At 45.5% G+C, this 19,220-nt stretch overlaps 1 protein-coding gene across 3 annotated transcripts; it reads right to left on the bottom strand.

The window, feature by feature from the left end:
- Positions 1-1,078: 1,078 nt before the first annotated feature.
- Positions 1,079-15,701, bottom strand: DCUN1D1 (defective in cullin neddylation 1 domain containing 1). Of its 3 annotated transcripts, none has more exons than XM_072344059.1 (7): positions 15,182-15,701; positions 8,812-9,028; positions 7,519-7,687; positions 6,860-6,990; positions 4,117-4,199; positions 3,796-3,892; positions 1,079-3,169 (listed from the first exon to the last, which is right to left on the bottom strand). In XM_072344059.1, the coding sequence occupies exons 1-7, from the start codon at positions 15,245-15,247 to the stop codon at positions 3,090-3,092; spliced, it is 843 nt and encodes a 280-aa protein (XP_072200160.1). In that variant the 5' UTR covers positions 15,248-15,701; the 3' UTR covers positions 1,079-3,089. The 3 variants fall into 3 exon arrangements, with proteins under 3 accessions (XP_072200160.1, XP_072200163.1, XP_072200162.1); XM_072344062.1 differs by having other exon boundaries at positions 15,245-15,695; XM_072344061.1 differs by lacking the exon at positions 15,182-15,701 and adding an exon at positions 12,993-13,104.
- Between the last annotated feature and the right edge of the window lie 3,519 nt (positions 15,702-19,220).

The following is a 19,220-nucleotide window of genomic DNA, read 5'->3' as shown; positions in this document are numbered from 1 at the left end:
AAATTCTATCTTTCTTAAATAAGGGGTTCTCTGCAAGGAGTTGGTTGTAAAACAGCAATCCATTAGTTACGCATTAACAGGTCAACAATAAAAAGTCACTTTATGGTGCTGCAGTCTTTAACCCAACTTACTGAAACAAATGCGCTGTGTGTGGCATCTTCCTCTGCGTGCCAGGTAATGTTAATGCAGCACAGCTGGGGAAGATCAGCTCCATTCTGCACCTGTAAACATTCCACATATAGGCAAGACATTGCAGAAGACTCGCCCACCATCAAGTGTGTGTTTTACTCCAGGGACAAACATTCCACACTTGCCTGTTTGTGGTTAAAAAACAGTCTAGAAATGCCTTACAAATAATAGACTGAAACAATGCATGAGAAGACTTGGTCACGGCAATTTCATTGGAGCTTTATTGCCTCTGTTGGTAATGCGAGGGATTGTAAGAAGTTACATTGGAACTTACAGAGATATGTAAATGATGGTTTTTTACTAAATATAACCTTGACATTAAGTGTTTTTATATCAGGGCACTTCTAATCTTGTACAGACTTCATGTATAAAAACAGATTATCAACGTGACATTTACCTTCTGCTCCTCACATTTGGCAAAATTCAATCGATCCATTAAGGGCAGGTTCTCAGATTGAGGACAGAAGCACTTACGAACCAAAGCAATCCAAGGAAGCGACTGGCTGCATTCTTAACAAAACCCAAACAGAAAGGAAAAAACAAACAAACCCCATGGCCGTTTCTGAGCACTTTTCAGTACAAAATACTCTCTGTCACCAGGCATTTTGTCCTTAGAACAACACCCTGTTACATCAGTGCTTCTTGAAAACCTCTGAAGATGCCATCACAGCACAAATAACCTTTTTCTGCAACATAATTAGTCCAAGTTTTATGTATTTCTTTATAATTACACAGTAATTATAAGTACGTAGTACCAAACTGATGACAACACTATTTTGTTGGAAAGATCTTGCATTCAAAGGAACACTCTTTAAAACAGCACGGCTTTATGCCACTGCCACCTCGGGCTTCTTTTGAGGGACAAGGCTGCCCCGGGACAAAATACAACCAGAGTCGGTTCTCATCCCAGACAGCATGCGAACAAATCAACCTGAAACTGTACCAGAACCCTCCAGACAGAAAACAGCACGCATAGATACCTTGTAGAGCTTTTTCCACACACCCCCCCACCCCTCATCTCAAGTCCCCATTTATATGTACACAGAACTTAAAAAGGAAATACTGAAAAGCAGCAAAACACCCATTTTTTGGCATAGCCAATTCCAGGAGCTGGAGAAAGTCTGCACTGTTTCTGTGGGACCGAATTACTGAAAGAAATGCAGGTGGGTTTTCAGAGGGCGCTGCTGTGAGGTGGGCAAACCTCACAGAACGGAAACACACACTTAGAGCAATTTTATAGGTTGTTTCTGGTTGGTTTTTTCTTCTTTTTTCCCCTTAAACTCCTTGAGCATCCACAGAGAAATGCTCTGCTGCTTACTGCAAGTACCACTTACTATTTCAGGACTCATTCTGGCCTTACCGTGGGACTGTTCCGCACATGGGCTCTCACCTCTACCCTTAATGGTAACTACAGGCTCTCTGCTTTCCCGCAGCTTTGCATTTTCCAGCTTGCTTTTACAGAGCAGAACTGACCTCCAGTGAGCATCTCCTTCCCCATAGCAACTCAGCAGCAGAAGACCACGTTTAGCACAACAGCAGCTCGTGAGCTCTTGCAACATTAAAAATAAAGGATTGCATCTGGTAACACCTGTTCTGAACAAAAGGAACTTGGTTTAATTAAATGCAGTGAGACGATGAGAAGTAGTGATCAACCAACAAAATAACTTAAGGAAACGAAGCCAGTGTAGTAGTTTATATCAGATCCGTGTCTGCCTGGAAATGCTTTGCGCTTCACTTCTATATTTGGCAACCACAGTGAAATGTCCTTGTAAGGAAAGCTCAACAAAGTAATAACAAATCGCTGTCATCCATAGCGGCAGTACCTCTACATTATGAAGATTGAACTTCTCAGAACAAAGGTTTCCAAACCAGGTTTCGGATCAAACACACCATCTTCTAACCGGGCCATTTGCTTCTTCACACCTCAAGCATAAAAGTTCCACGCCTGAATCTGAAATACTGTGTTGTGTAGCAAACGTTAAGACACAAATTCAGCATATTCAAGTTTTACATTTCCACAGCACCGAGAAAGCTTTTCGGTGACAGAAGCATCTCAAAACAGCAACGAAATCTATTTCCTTAGGTAACGACCTAGAGAATATCAGAACCTGCCCTTACACACACGGCTCCTCTCACCGAAGGCCCGACACGGCTGCTGTAAGCACACAGGAGTTGTGTCGTACTTGTACTGTTCTCAGGGGCAGCTGACGTACAATGGAGCCATGCAAACAGGCACCCAGATACCCCAGTATCAACAACCTGAAGCTTTCCTGGTTCTTTCTGTAACTGCTATTACCGGACGCTCACGCTCACTCAGACGATACCTGCAGTTCTCCAGAAAAGGGAAAAAAAATAAATTTAATTAAAAAAAAAAAAAAAAAAAAGCAAAATCGGACCCAGCACACTTAAATATATCACCGTTACAGGAAGTGCTATCAAGACTGTCTTTGCAACTAACCCCAAGTGTATATTTAAGGATTCTTTTAAAAACTGTTCTGATGTTGAGCTGTATAATTCGGATGCCATACAACAGTTGACTGATGATGACCAGCATTGTGCTTTATGTGAAACCAGAAACCTCAAAATCATTATAAAGCTGCTCGGATTTATGAGAGCTGAAACTGGGGCAGTCCAGGAGAAAAGTAATCATCCATGATGAAATCCACAACGTTGGAATTGTAACGGGCAGGAGCGGTCCAGGCTAGAAGAAAAGCCCAAACCACCAGTAGAAGGATGAATTATGATATGGTCCATGATGTATCTTTAAAGGTTTGTCTCAACCCTCAGCCACACTGTGAGGATTGATCTTCAGTTCAGTCCAGCCAGCAGAAATTGACTGTGCAATTTTCCATTTCAGGTATTTGTACAGACTATGTACACTCTGTGAGGGTCCTTTAGTGCTACACCGTCGTACTTTTTGTCCCAGCAATTTGAGGGCGTGCAAATTCCACAAAGTCATCGATAAGAACTGGCCATGCCCCTAAAGGAAAGGAAAGAAAACAAAGAAAAAAAGGAGGACCAAAGCATAAGAAATGGGTTTCACGCAGGTTTACCTTCTTATAAAGCTTTGGATCTGAAGAATTTATTCACTTTCCAGCCTTAAATAGTTCCAAGCAAAAAAAATATTATTTGGCACATCACAGGAAATAACTTCTGTTCAGTAACCGCTGCACTGCAGCCAGCTTCACAGTATTACGGCTGATCTTCATGCAAACCAAAATGATCAAACTCTGAATGTATTCTAGACTCAGAAATGCATTATCTACAAGGAAATGCACAGGCCCCCAATCAATTACTTGGTTGAAGATGCCAAAAACTACACTGGCAGAGAACCCATGTTTTACAACAGTCAGGTGAGGGACTTTCCTCAAGAAAAACCAATTGACAGAGAAGGTAAGAAGGAAAAAATAAACCCAGTTTAAGAAAACATCAGCATTTCTTTTTGCAAGCAGTGAGCAGATGCTAACAACATGCAGTAGGGCAGCTCCAGCTGGACCTCAAATCACCAGTGATCTTCTAATTCTGCTGCTATCAGACGCTGTGCCAAAGCAGACACATGGTGCTAAGCGTAAAGTAACACAGAAGAAAGAAAATGGAAATCCTTACCTTCCTCATCATAGTTTGACATATCATCTGCTATCATTGTACTAAAGTCTAGAAGGAGGTTCCAGGTATCCTTAGGTATCGATCTTTTATGATGCTCCTGTTTGTAGGGGGAGAAAATTTAGACATAAACAAGATGTTAAAAATCCACAAACAGAACCTTCTTTACTCTCCCAGCACACAACTCCCCTGCATGCACTATGAAGCGCAGTACCTGGGGTCTGTGTCAGAACAGCCCATTGCATCGACACAACCACAGAAACACATTTATCTCCCAGGTTTGCAAGTTACTGCAATCCAGTTTTTGTAAAGGTTCAAACTTACCAACAAAAATTTGTTCCACAAGTCTAGAAATTTAAATCTTCCATTAAGTACTAAATTCCAGTAGGCAATGGCCATTTCTAAATCTGTAATATTAAAATATGTTACTCTTAGAGAGATGCATTTCAATACGTCACCTTAACAGGCATCGCACACTAAGATGAACTGCACAGTCACTAAGGTACAAGGATGAATCTAATGCAAACATACTCAGGGATCTTTTATAGAAGAGAGCCATAAATTACGCTGTTATACAAACAAGTTACACATTTCATTACTGCCAGTCCAACACAGGACTGAAAATTGCCCATATTTGCATTTAACACATCCAGAACATGAGGCTATTTCCAATGCTTTGTGCTGTCTGGCTGTACTTTAGGGACAATTCAGTGAAATACCTGCCTTAGAAATTAAATAAATGCAGTATTCCATGGTGTGGATGGCTTTGTTTTACTTACATATATATAATCTACGTTCAATTGCCTTTTCATGGTTTCATTTCCAGAGCATCACTGTTAGTGGTGCAGGCTCTATAACACGGCCTTATTGAGCGTTCATTTCTGCAGCTGGGTTTCTCTTTGAAAAACTACTTATTTGAGTATCGAAGTCTCACTTGGTGCACTTCAGTGTCCTCTGACGTTCTCCCTGGTTTTGAATCTGTTTCTCAGAGTGACTGAGAAAGCCAATGAGCATTCAGCAACAACATGCTGCCTATTGCACGCTGCTGTCAGCAGTGGGTGCTGTTAGAGCACTGTCAGAGCACAGCACTCAGACACACACACTGGGGCAGCCTCATGGGATTTGCAGAAGGCCAAACTGACTCACTTTGCTGTTTGTTAAGGACATACAGCAACCTGTCAGTTCTTAAATAAGAAGCACGAGAGCTCTGAAATGCTACCTAGCGTGATCTCCACTACCAGGAATTAATGAAGATCTCAGCAGCGGGTAACAAAACACTGATCTTAACTGAATTCAGTATCCATCATCAAGTTACTAAAATAACTAACAAAAGTTATTACAAAAGTGCTGCCTAAAAGACCCTGTCTGTCATAGAAGCTCTTCTACCTTTCTGCAGCACATTCTATCTCTTCTAACATAGACAGTCCTCTTGTGGAAGAGGAGAGGCACATGAGCAGCTGCACCTCAGGACAAAGAAATAAGCCACAGCACAATCCAAAAGCAAACAAACACCAACCCCTTCCCTCCCAACTCCTTCACAAACAAACACACCAATAGGGAGGTGGACCTCAGAGCTAAGAGCAACGGCAATAAAAACAGAGACTGAACTGTGCATTGCTGGAGGGAAAACAAAGAGGTGTCTGGGAGAGCACCTGAACTGTTAACATCTTTGATATTAAAAGTGTATGCATAAGAAGTTATTGTATAACCACGTTATAATGCTTCCTGACCAAAGTAATGAATAAAATCTGCAGAGTGTTTTCCATCAGCTGCTCGGGGTGTGATCCCACACTAAAGGCTTCAGCCATGGGGCTCATGGAGCAGATATAAATGAAGCAGAAGTCCAAACAGTCACTGAATATATCACATCTGAGAACAAGGCCTAAGGGTGAGGTATGGCCCCTTCAGCAGAAGAGTCAAGTACAAAACCAAACAATTTAGCTTTCAGCTAGAAGAAGCTGGTCAGAGACATCCTTCATTGCAGACAAAAACACATTTACTGCTAAGGGAAGAACTTGCTGGGCAATCAGGACTGTATTTCTTCTCAAAAGTACAACACAATGTAAGAAGTTAATGGTTACAGAGCCCTGAAATATTTGTTATAATATAATAATAACAACACCTCAGCTATACTGTACATAAACGTGCATTCTGGCTGGCTAACATTACTGCTGGAAAGACAATTTTGTCCCTTTCTTTTGGCAGTTTAGAAGATACAGATTTATAGTTTATTCATTTACTCAGGGCTATGTTGGGTTTTAACCCCAAAATTATTTCTCATAAGTGATCATCATAAGGCCATAGATGGCCTGGGTTGAAGAGGACCACAATGAGCAGCCAGTTTCAACCCTCCTGCTATGTGCAGGGTTGCCACAATGAGGTCTCCCCAGAGCCTTCTCCAAGCTAAAGAAGCCCAGTTCCCTCAACCCTTCCTCACAGGAGAGGTGCTCCAGCCCTCTGACCATCTTTCTGCTTCACCTCTTATGTAATGAAAAGCACAATCAGCAGAAGAGCTCTGCTGCCTGGTCAGTTCATTCACCAAATGGAGCAAAGGCAGCAGGGAAGCACCGCGTACTGAGGGCGCAGCAGCACCAAAGGCACCAAGCCCAGGATGCAGAGATCTACTTGCACTATGCACATTTTCTTTGCAAAGACATTTGCATGCGATTTGGCATCACAGGAGACTCCGTTGTTCAAGCACATTTATATGAAAATCAGTTTTACAGGTTAAGTTTAACCTATATGTGAAAACTGAATTATTTTGTTTAGTGCTGCAAGTTCTAAACAATGTAATTATGACTTTAGTGTGAGGCCACACTCCTTTGTGCTTACTGAGAATTTCACATGCTCCATGAGAGAATAAACCCTCCCGCACAATTCTGTAGTCTATATTAATTATGCAGATATTTCTATCAGCTCAAAGAACTGACACTGACATCCATCTCTCCCATAATGAGCTGCATTGCATCCCAAAGGTGGTTAGCATTCAGCCTTACTGAATCACAGCACTGCTCTCATCAGTCATCCCCCATTCCATGCACAACCATTTACGATTAAGAATACGTACCTAAACCTTTCTGTCCTGGATTCTTTGCAAAGTTGAAAGTAAACTGATAAAAATCCTTAAATCTTCCTGGCTCTTTTAACTCTTGTTCCATTTTAGGAATCTGAGCCTTTAGTTTTTCTATGCTGTCACACCTGCATTTTAAAAAGCACATTGATTTGCGTATTATTCATTTTGCTATAACATAAGAGATTCCATGTTAAGAGTCTTTTATAACATCACTGTGGAATGCAATGATCAAAAATCAGGAAGCCTGTAACTGCTCTGTGATAACTATTTCATTCCTGCGTTGTTACTTCTCCACGCTGCCCACTGCACACACTAACCCACCTGATGTGATAAAGGTTATTATCTTCACATTATGCAGACAAAACTCAGGTATGCTGCACTGCGGGCCAACATCCTTGCTTTACCTACACACAAAACTGTGGCAGGTGCCTCATGCAATCAATGCAAGGAGCACTAAACAACCCCTTCCGTTTGTTAGCCACTAAGCCTCCGCTGCACAGACAGCAGATACATTTCTACAGAGGCAGACAAGTGATGCCTGACTCTGAAAACCCCTGAAGTCAAAGAGGACAATGAGATTCTGAATGCTGCAGAAGAGGACTGTCCCAGCACTGGCCCTGGGTTACACTCAGTACCCAACACTGCACACTTACCCCAGCTCAGTCATTCCATCCATGAATTCCAGCTTTGAAAATTCACACTGCGTTGCAGCTCGGAACTTCCATGCAATGATGAGTACAGTAATGCTGGCTGGGTCGAGAGCTAGATCGTCACAAAACTGCTGTATACCATCTATACCAATTTTATTTTCATCTTGAGGATCTTTGGGATATAGAGATAAGTGTCAGGAAAAACACAGACTTCTGAAATAGTTGATTTACTCAACAAGGGTCTAAGAAAAGCAAACGTTGTCAAGGTTGCCAAGATATGCTCTTAGAAGTGAACACTTTACAAACAAAGTCAGTTTCTCATTTTCAATTCTTAGCCTTAACTTTTGAGGAAGTTTCAAGAATAAAGCCTCCCACAACTAAGCTTATTTGATTACACTGGGGAACAAAAGCACCAGATACATCTGGGGTCTGTCTAATGCATACGACACTGACTCATCCCAGGGAGAGAACAGCAGCCCTTCCCCACCAGTGCCTAAACCATTGGTGTCTTTGGGAACTATCATAACCAATTCTGCAGCGGCTGTTCACAAGCTGTTCTGAAACAACTACCAAACCACCCCATACTGTACCAAGCTGACATCAGCATTATGCATCACCAGCACGCATGAGATGGGCCACAGTAACCTCCAAGAGGAGAGTCACACTGTAGTGACTGACTGCAGGTCAGCCACGCACACTCCTTCCTCTGGCCACAAAGGACTCAACATCAGGTCTGGAAGCAAGATGTTCACATTTCAAGTGCACCAACAAAACTCTACTGATGCCAGCTGACAAAGGCTTGAGGGAAATGGTATTTGGATTATGTGCACGCATGAAAACTGACAGAAAATGTGGCAGCAGTCAGTTTCAGCTCTCCTATGTGTTCCACTGTTTTGAATTCACCCGAATATTTTCTGGTGGGATACTATCAGCTCAACACTGCCCGTGTAACATAAAAAAAGACTATTTTCTGCTCTGTTTGTAACACTGATGAAAGTCAAAAGCTGAGTACAAATTAAGGTAGAATCTGTCAGCGGTCATTGGAATGCAGCCTTCCTCTTTGCCAGGAGTGAGACCTGAGCAACACGTGTCCCCCAGAAGAAATAAATCTATGTCAGCCATTGCAGGGACTCACCAAAGACACAGTTCCAGATGCTATCCTTGTACACGTGCATATACACTCAGGGTACATAAAGCAACTTCACATCATCTTTGCAAAGCAGGAACCTACACATACTTCCCTTCCAGCTTACACACCATGATTAATAACGCACAGTGAGGAAAAGAGGTACCCACCTTTGTATCTGTTATATAGTTGTTCTAACTTCTTTCTGTCCAATGATCCTTTTACACTCTCTCGTATATAAAGCTCAGGATTTTGGAAGAAGTTGTCTGTTGCAACATCCAGCTTCCAGTCATTCTGGGACAGACAACTCACCGCTGTCTTTTCACTAGACTGTGTGAAGACCATGAACTGACGCACTTTATCCTTCTGCGATGATTTCAACTTGTTCTAGCAAAGAGAAATACAGAAACTAGAAATGTTTTAACAGAAGAAGAAAACATCGGTACCGTTCATTCACTGCCCATCAGAACTGCATCCAGCAGTGAGGCTGACTGAGCCCTGTGCCTACAACACTTGGCTGAAGCTCCAACTCCAGCACACGCTCTGCACACTATGACTTGCCATCGGACTGCACTCCTCGTGACCCTGCAATGCCGCTTCTCTCGTCGTTTCCCCACACAGGCCTTTGGGCACAGACTGTGGCTGAAGCTCGGATGCTCACACAGAGCACTGACCTCACAGCACCTCCCGATCTGCAGCTCAAACTGCACAAGCGACACAGTGCTGCTGATGAAGCCCCACGCGACGACTTCTGGGCACGACAAAAGGATCTTTAGTTGCAGTATTTAAAATGTACTATAAATTCAGGCAGGTGAAAACGAGCCACTGAATGCAATCCCAAATGAAGACAAAACCATCTCAGGACCACTGTCCCTATTAATTAGCAGCTTCCCTACATGAGCTCCACGCAGCCAGACTGCCGCAGCCCTGCAGGTTGGGCTTCTTTTGAGAAAGCTGATGCCTTTAATCATTAGCTTTCTTCCTTTTCTTTTTTTCCCTTTAGATTTGCAGACATATTTACAGACGGCACCACTATTCTGTACCACTCCAAGAAAGAGGCTTTGTTCTGCCCAGCTCCTGCGGGATAAACCACAGCAGAAAGGTTGGAGCAGCTCTGCCAGAGCTCAGCATGGACACCACACGGCGAAGGCCAACACGTGAAGGGAGAACACAAGTGACTGGATCGAATCTGTTCTGCGACACAAACTGAAGCCTATTTATACACAAAGTCTTCCTAAGTGACGGAACCACAAAGCAGCTCCAAGAAGAACACAGACTGAGCCAAGCAGCTAACACAACAGCGCACAGCACCTTCTAATATCTTAACATGCAATAAATCACACTCTGCAGACGTTCTCTTTTCCTGGAATAGCTATTATTACGGATCAAATAGGCACTGGTGTTTGGTGAAGCCCCTGTCATGTGCTGAGTGCTTCCCCAAGCAGCTCACCAATATGGGAGAGATGCTCACATCCCAGTGCCCAGACAGCTCTTGGAAGCCTTCTGCAGGACAGCAAGAGATGGAATTACTGCTGAGTTTTTATTACCCCGTTACAGCTCTTCTTTCATCATCAAAACCCCACGCTCCGGATGGGAACATGCCTCCAGCTGCCTGCACCTCTCAGGGCTATTTCTAGAAGCTGAGATCTGACAGTATGACTGCATTAAGTGTGCGAGACAGAAGCCACAAGCACCTACAGCCCTTGGCCTGGCAGTCATCAGGCAACAAATACCTCACACAGCAGTTGTTCAGAACGCACCGCAATGCATTCAGGATATCTCAACTTCAATGCTAGTTAAAAGGGAAGACGTTTTCATTTAACAGATACGTTTCTTGCTAAAACAGGCAAGCAAAAGACAACAGAAAATAAATGCAATACATTTCCTGTTAAGTCCTACCCCTTAGGGTAGGGGTAGAGGAAGGATTCAGGTTAGCCAGCCTGCGAACACCTTTGTCATGCCATGCTGCCTTGTACAATGAGGACGGCATTACGACACAAGCTCCCTCCATCCAGGGCAGTCTGATTGCCCATTCCAGGCAAAAACAAACGCCAGCCCTGATCTGCCAGCTCTGATTACATGGTTCCTGACTGCATGGTTCCTTTCCTCATCTCCAGCACTCGTCTGCAGACACCTTAGCCAGAGTGCAGCCCCACACAGCACTCACCAACATCTCCTGGATGACAGCAGCACGAGGGCTCCTAGGAAACAACACCTGCACATCTCACAACATTCCCGTAAATCGCTCTTCTTGGACTTAGCTCAAAGGCCTTATGTGGCTGCCAGACAAGCGGTGAAGAGCCAGGCTGAGGTGTCCCTGTCCCACACCCCAGAAAGGCATTCAGTCCCTATAAGCAACACTGCCTGCCTTGTGTCCCCCCAGCCGCTGCTGGCAGTGCCTGCCCCTCACTTCTCCCAAGCTGCAGGAATGTGAGTGATGTGACATCTGCGCTTTTGTTTCAGCCTGGACTCAAAGAAAAGCCTGTTAGGTTCTCATGCATGTGACAGGTAAAAGCCTTGTCTAAAATAGCATCAATCTCCACGAAGCCCAAGCCTCTCCCCTAACTGCATTTCAACCCGAGCACTGTACTGGGCTGTGGGAAGCACCCGAGCACCTTCAGAGGACCCCAGCGATGGCAGCTCAAGCACTGAACAACTTCAGTCTGCACAGAAAAGAACACATCTGTGCACATAAGGGCCTTACAGGCCAGAGCTGTCACTTCTGTCGTGTCTCCGTGCACTAATGACACTAATGGTCAAGGGAACATTCCTCCCCCCCTGTGTCTGAATCATGGAATCACTCCACACTGCGCTAAATCCATCAAAGGGACGCCTGGGATGTCTGCAAATAACCTGTTTACTGCCAGCAAATCCATGGCTAAAGATTACAAGGCAAAACCGTGAGTATTTTAGCTCGTCTGATAAGGAAACAAAGGTTAATTACAACTTATTTCTGCCACAAGTCTATGAACGCACTGAATTACACTGTAATCCACCAACTGCAATGACATACGTACACTACAAAAACATGTTAAATCCAAGTTAACAACACAATTAAAGCAAACAACCACACTGTTTAACACGAACTAACGTGGACATCCACTACATTCTACTTTCTGCTGCAGCATCTTCCCACAGAAAGGCCATGGAAAGGAGGCCAGCAGGGATCTTTAAGCTGCTATTTCACACTGACGTGAATCCATTTGCCTGCATTGGAACAAAAGCAACCAACACATACAAGGCCTGCTGAAATATCAGACCCAAGGGGAAAAGCACAAGCAGCGCAATAAAGTTGCATTTTACACCCTCTAAAGTTCTTTCAGTGGATAAGATTATTGCAGAACTTGCACACGGGCAGTACGCATTTAACAGAAGAGTGATGCAGAGCTATCCAGAAGTATGCAGCACTTATAGCAGTGCCTTGAGGTAATTCATGATCACAGAATGATTTGAAGGGATCCTGGAAGATCCCCTCATCCCATGGTCCTGCCAGAGCACAACACCTGGATGAGGTCACATAGGAACACGTCCAGGCGGGTTTGGAATGCCTCCAGAGGAGAACTCACAGCCTCTCTGGGCAGCCTGTTCCAGTGCTGTTACCCTCAGATAACCTGAAAGGTAAAGGAAACACCCCAAATCAGGGCTTTTCCAATGCAATTCTGAAGAGAAGAAAAAGGCGGCACAACATAGAGCTGTCGGCTGTCCAGCATTCTTAACCCCTGACCACTAGTAGCTGCTTTCATACCTTCTATTTGCACTGGCACCACAAAACACGAGTAAAATATCAAGAGCTACATAATGAATTTCACACCTTGCTCTCAGAGTAGCCCGTATTCTCCTGTAGTATTTTCATGGCTCTCATTAGAAGTGAATCTACACCTAAGTTCAAAGGGCTCTCCGCTGAGCTGGGAGAGGAAACGAGATCATGCACCATCTTGTCTGCTGCTCTGACTGCTCAGTCCTACACAGCGCCAAGAATCCACAAGGTTTACTACCATGGCAGAACCAAAAGGCAACGTTTCATACCAGCAAACTGCTACAGACATGAATGTAACCATAAAAAAGAGCTCAGCAGGACAGCTCAGCCACTTAGACACTGCATAACAATGTGATGAAGAACAACGACATTACAGGACACAACGTCAGGTGTTTAAAATTTGGTATTACAAGAGCTTTGACTTCCTGTCACCTGAAGGTCATCATAAAAATAAGTATTTAACACGTTACTATGCATTCATCAGCACAGAACTACTTTTCAAAGAGCACAAACTGGACAACGTAAAAGACAGCGCAAACAGAGTTAAGGTTAGTGTATGATGCTGGATAAAGATACAGACACTGACGTGCCTACCTTGAGTATCATACACAGCTCTAAACCCATTCAGAATAGCAATATTAGCAGCTCTCCTCAAGGAAGATGGAGGGGACCATAACAGATCCACTTCCTGCTAGCAGCCCTTCCTGACTTGCAGCTCACTGCTTGTCTCTGTGACCCATGAGCTGAAGCAGTAATAAAAGGAGACCACTGCAACAGGTGGTGCCCAGCTCAAACCAAATGGAGGCGGATTGCTCACAGCCACAGCTGGGGCAGCACACCTGATTGCCACACAGCTGAACACACTTCTGAAGTTAACTACCAGGAGGGCTCCCTTCCACCTAGTGGATAAAGACACTGCAATGCCACAAAACTTCTGCCCTGAAAGCAGTGGCTGCAGCACATCAGCAAGGCTCGGAGCCAGGAGGACCTGAGAACAGCACTGCCAGGTAAGCAGAAACCACAGGAAGCTGTGCTGGATGAGCAGCCCAGCCCCAGAAACCAGAATGAGCCACTGGACAGATAAGCTGGAGCAGCAGTGCAGAGCGGTGGCCAACTGGGATGTTCACCTTGTGCTTTTGGAAAAGGCTTCAGATCTCTCCAATTTGTCCCCCTGCTTCTCCCATAGCTACTGAGCGTAGGTGCAGAGCCCTACACCTGGGTGCTAAGAATCAATCTGTACCTATATTTGCAACTTACAAAAGCTGCTGCTTGTCATTTAGCCCCACTGCAGTGCTGGAGTCAGTGAGCAGAGCATGAAGAGCACCTGTTTGCAGTTCCTAACAGCTGTGCTTGGGGCCACAACTACAGCACTCAGCTACACGCTGTGGAACACCACCATACAGAGTGTGTCTGATGGAGCAGTACCTGCTGCTTCTAAAACTAGGTGCTTCCAAGGCTACGCAGATAGAATTCCTCACTATTTCTCAGGAAAATATGCCTGTTATTATATTGCCATAATGTAACACTGCCGCTTACAACAGCATCCTTCAATTTCCAACCACACAGACAACCAAATATAAATGGTTTTTAGGGGGGAAAAAAGCCTTCATTAAAAGCAGTGTAACAACACCAGATAAGTGTTATTTGAGACAGTCCCAGGAACTGCAGAATTACCACAGGATGCCTCTACAGACTAAACTCTAACCAAACTTCAGTTCCAAGTTCCCATTAATATCTATATCTATCTATCTAAAAGTTCCAATAAGCAGTTACAGTGACAACACAGTGACAAGTCTGTTAGAGGTTCATGCACCGCACTTCTAATTTAAAGCCTGTCCAACCAAGTTTCTATGCCAAGAGGCATCCTTTCTATTATTTTTTCTAATATGCTTTTATCACTGCTTGTCAGGACGATGCTAACTGCGGCACCAGACAGCCCTGTACCCATCAGTGCGTGCCCAGAGCTTCTCCCCTTCCTTCCCTATGACAATGTAGCTCCTTTAGCAAAGTTGCAGTATTCCAGCTGCACAGATGCAGCTAAAGCTGTACAACCTCTGTATGTAGTGATGGCCTTAAAGCATGGCCATAACGTCTTCTCTTGGGTGCATTGCTTTGCATGCAAGAACCACTACAAACCTCCGAACCTCCTTCCTTAGGGATACCATCATCTCTAAGCAAACAAAAAGAGCAATTTTTGTTCCAGTCACCGTGGTTTCACTCCGGAGTGTGAGGGACAAAGTCAGTCCGCGTGTGAGCCTGCAGCAAACCCTAAGCTACCAAGATAAAAACAACGCAGAGAAGAAGCGGGACAGGTAGGTGCTCCCTTACGGCGCTGACCCGAGCAGGACGCTGCCAGGAGCACAAAGCACTCACCCCGAAACTCTCCAACGCGCCCCGGACTCGGCCGGGCTCAGCACAGCCGCACTCTCCCCGTGCTGACGGCGCTCCCAGCACAGCCCCGTTCGGCCCGACCCCGCCGGCCCGTTCCGCTCCCCGCGCCCACCCCGGGCCCAGCCGCCGCCCGGCGCTCCCGCAGCCCTCCGCCCGCACAAAGGCGCCGGACCCGGCTAGAAAAGCGCGGGCGAGCCGCCCCGGGCCGAGCCGAGGCCTGACGGACCCCTCGGGGCAGCCCCCGACCCCAGCGCTGCCTCGCCCGGTATCGGCCTACCCGCCTCCCCGCCGAGGCCCCCGGCACCCCGCGGCCCCGCCGAGGGCGGCCCGGCCCGGCCCCGCGCGGCTCCCGGGCACCCGGCCCGCCACGACTAGGCCCCGGCGGCCCCTACCCCTGCGGTGCGGCCGCGGTCCGCCGGCCCCGAGCCGAGAGGCGGCCGAGGAGAACGGCTCACCATGGTGAGGGCTGCGACGGGCTGCTTCCCTCGCCGTTCGGGCGGACGCTGAGGGCGGCGGCGGTCAACGTCTTCCTCCGGCGGCGGCTCCGGCTCCTCACGGGCCCTTCCGCCGCCTCGCGCTCATGCGCAGTGCGGCGCATCCCCCGTGCTCGGGGCCGGCGCTGCGGCGGGCGGGAGCGGCCGGGCCGCTTCGGGGGCGGACGGGACGGGGCCGAGAAGCGGGACGGGGGCTCCGCGGGCGGCTGAGAGAAAGGAAAGGGGAGCGGAGAGCCCCGGGGCTGCGGGGCCGGGCTTCCCGCGCAGCTCTCCCCGCTCCGCACCGCCGGGGCCGCCCGCCGTTCTCCCGCAGGGAGAGCTCCAAGTCTGCTTAATAGGCGCAGAATTAAAGCGCACTGCAGCGTTTACCCGGTGTCAGCGCCTCTTCTTTCTGCGCTCCGCTCGAGGCCGCGCCCCGCGGCAGCGCTCACCGCAAACACTTCAAACGCAACAAAAGGTGAGATAGGAAACGCGGCCCAATAGAAGCGGCGTCTTCAACGAGCTCCGGTTGGTACAAGTGCGGCGGTATCAGCCTGCACGTGGGGAAGGCGACGTCTGCGGGCAGCGGTGTCACAGGTGTTAGAAACGCCCTTAACCCACCACTGCTCCACTCGCAGGAGTCCGCTGCACGAAGCGGGGCTGCTGCATACGGCTGGCTGTGAGGGCTGCAGCCTCTTCTGCAGTAGCACAGGTGTAGGAGCAGAAGCAGGTGCAAGGCTTAAAGCAGCTTTAAGCAGTATCCCCCATAGAGTTGTAGGGACATTGGTTTTTTTTCCCCTAAGAAATGTTGTTCCATCCCTTATATTCTCCATGTCCAACAAATCACTCTTTTCACGTGTTTCGCTCATTAAAAATGAATACTCAGCTTAGATGGAGCATGGGGAGTGAAAGCAGTACTTGTCCCAGGCCAGGCCTGGTTCTCCATCCTATCACACTGATGGTCCAAAACAGTAAAACAGGACTGCAATGATATTAGATAAATCAACCGCCTTGTTTTTCTTAAGCATCTAAACTCTTAAACTCTTGCTGGTTTTCAGTGTTGCAGGATCTCCCGGTGTCTGGCTGGAGTTCTATTTTTCCTCTCAAACTTCAATGCTTTATAAAGGAAGAGACACCACAAGGAGTATTCGTATGTATCCAGGATATGTTGTCTGAACTGGGGTCATTACATGCCCAACTTTTGTACAGCTCCATCCAACATGGCACAGGAAGTTGGGGCAGGGATAAACAACTCTGCTGTCTGTAATCATGACATACGCATTCAGTGATACAGAATAACAATAACGTTGTGTAATCCACAGGCAGCACAATCACAGGGACCACACCAACATGGTGACTTGTCTAATTCACGGCAAGGTAAAGCTGACTATTCCATAGCAATTCAATGATGTTTTATCTCATTTCAACACCAAACACAACTGTTGGGTTTCTTTTGTTTTTAAATCTCACTGATGCATAATTCTGAATGTAACGCTGTTCTGTTTTACACTGACTGATGTGAACTCCCTTCCTGAGCAGACAGAGAAGTAATTCTCACGTTAAGTCAAAGCAGAACCATTTAGCGTAATCCCTTTGCTGAGAACTTCCACTTACAGCACTCTCTAAAGAATAAGCCCAAAGGTTCATGAAGGATAACAAAGCACTGGAACAGCTTGGCCTAGAAATGTCCTTCTAACACTCCCCCCCCCCCCCCCCCCCCACACACACACACACTTCTCAGCTACTTTATGCTCTAGAAAGCGAAACCACCAATTCTTACACAGGTGGAACAGCCTTCAAGTGCTTATGACTATGGCCCTTTCCCTGCAAATACCGACCATGTGTTTAACTAAGAGAACAAAGTCCCAACAGCTATCTTGCACAAGGAGATTCAATGCTATTCCAAGAATATCCAAAGTACAGACCCAGCAGACTGTTCAGAATCAGTTGGAATGGATATACCAGCCTATATATATATATATATATATAAAGTGTATAAAAGGAAAAAAAACCAACAACACAGAAAATGAAGCCTGAGTCCTCCCATAGGCATCTAAGCAATTTAACCTGGACACTGGCATAGAACCAATTGTTGTTCATAGGTTACAGGGAAGGGTGTTCACCTTCTATTCAGTTTTTCATCCTTCCTGCATTATGTAAGAGGTTAACAAGTTACTACACACAGTCCAAGGCACCGGTAGGAGCTGGGTTCCACATGACTGTCTCTGGAAGGAAGCAGGACAGGTTTATGTGGCAGAGGAAGTCAGGTTAGCAAGTCCAAGACTTCAGACTGTCTGCACATTTCTCATGCATGCTGCATCCACTATGACTTCACAGCACACCTAACAGGCAACAGATTACAAAACTACTGCATTCCGTGCAACTCTGTAGTAATACTGAGATAAAAGGCCTTGATTTTAGAATATGTAAGTAATAAATCTAAGAAATGAGAGAACAGTAAGAGGTACAGACATTTTCTTCCTTCAGAAGTTCAGAAACAAGATACGATCTCTGTAAACAGAATGAGCTGAAGTTTTCTAAGTTCTAAAGCAGACAGTGCCATGATAGCTGTGATTTTAATGATTAAAACCTATACCTTTCAACTGTCAGTAGTCTGCTATCCTTGCTACAAATGGGGGATTTCAAGACCAGGAGAATAAGATACATTATTGGTTTCTCTATCACAGGGATTTTCTGTAAGTACAACCTTTAAACGTTCACCTTAATAAATTAAAAAATCATTCTAATTCAGGCCATGCATTGTACACTTCATATAAGAAACAGTAATTAAAGTTTATATATGGGAGACTGAGCCTTTTGCCTTGAAGTAAGCTGTCTGCAAGAGTAACGCAGACATACAAAGCAAGCATGGAAGATGGCTCTTACCTCCTGTCACACACATTTAGCCTTTTCTACTCTTCACCCTGTCATCACGGCACACTGGTTTTGGGGAACACGTCTATACAATCCAGCCAAAACTAATTTTCTGGTGTCTAAGTAGCAAACTGTGACCTACTTTCCTGTGACTCGCTACCAACGTCAGTACAGCAGTGCAAACTTCAAGGAGAACATACATTGACACATCTGTATATTAACGTTTGACTTATTAACTGTTCTGTTTCTAGTTCACGTTAGTCCTCATCTTAGATCTCTGTTGTCTGAGCTACGTCTTGGGCTCCCGAGGTGCTCAGCATAAGACACCAAACATACCTGGGGTCTCCAGCTACAGGTACACTCTCTTCCAAGAGCACAAGAGAGATGCAGTTCTCAGCTGCAGTCTTTTTACCACCAGACTATAAACATTAACATCACCCACTTTCCCAACTTTTCAAAAGAGAGCAGCTGCCATTCAGAGACCAATTATCATTTCAAGAATCATTACCATTTTGGCACCAGAACTATTTATATGGAGAACAGATTAAAACTAAAATCCAGCTCCCGCTATTATTTCAGAAGCTCAGTAGGACACCAGACGTGTTTTACTTACTTATTACTTCTGTAATAAAAAAAAAGGGGGGATTCAACCAGAACATCCGTGTTAATTTTAAAGTGGATTCGTTGTATAATCAACAGGTTTTAAGCTAACATCAAACACCTGTGATTAACTCAACTTTCTCCGGTTTCTCTAGGACAACACTTGGTGCCGACTACTTTCCAAACAGAATTCTGACACAGGAGGCTCTCCCTGGTATCACAAAACATTAAGTCGTATCTACTTGTGGATCCTTCACGTGTAAAAATATGGACTATAACTATTGAAAACATACCTTGTGTAGACGCTCTGTGTTCAGGCTTTACTCCATTGCCACTGACCATTCCAGTAAATACAGTACATTCAACATTGCTGAGCTTTTTACAAACAGGACAGATAGAATACAGTCAATAATTCCTGTTCTGACTAAACAAAATAACAACTGGCAGAAGTGAATATACCTGTGATAAGCATTAGTTGATGCGC

This window comes from Excalfactoria chinensis, chromosome 9 (genome assembly GCF_039878825.1).
Source record: "Excalfactoria chinensis isolate bCotChi1 chromosome 9, bCotChi1.hap2, whole genome shotgun sequence".
In the NCBI taxonomy this organism is placed as follows: Eukaryota; Metazoa; Chordata; class Aves; order Galliformes; family Phasianidae; genus Excalfactoria; species Excalfactoria chinensis.
The sequence above is the reverse complement of the archived record's forward strand: the minus strand, read 5'-3'. Positions and strand labels throughout refer to the sequence as shown.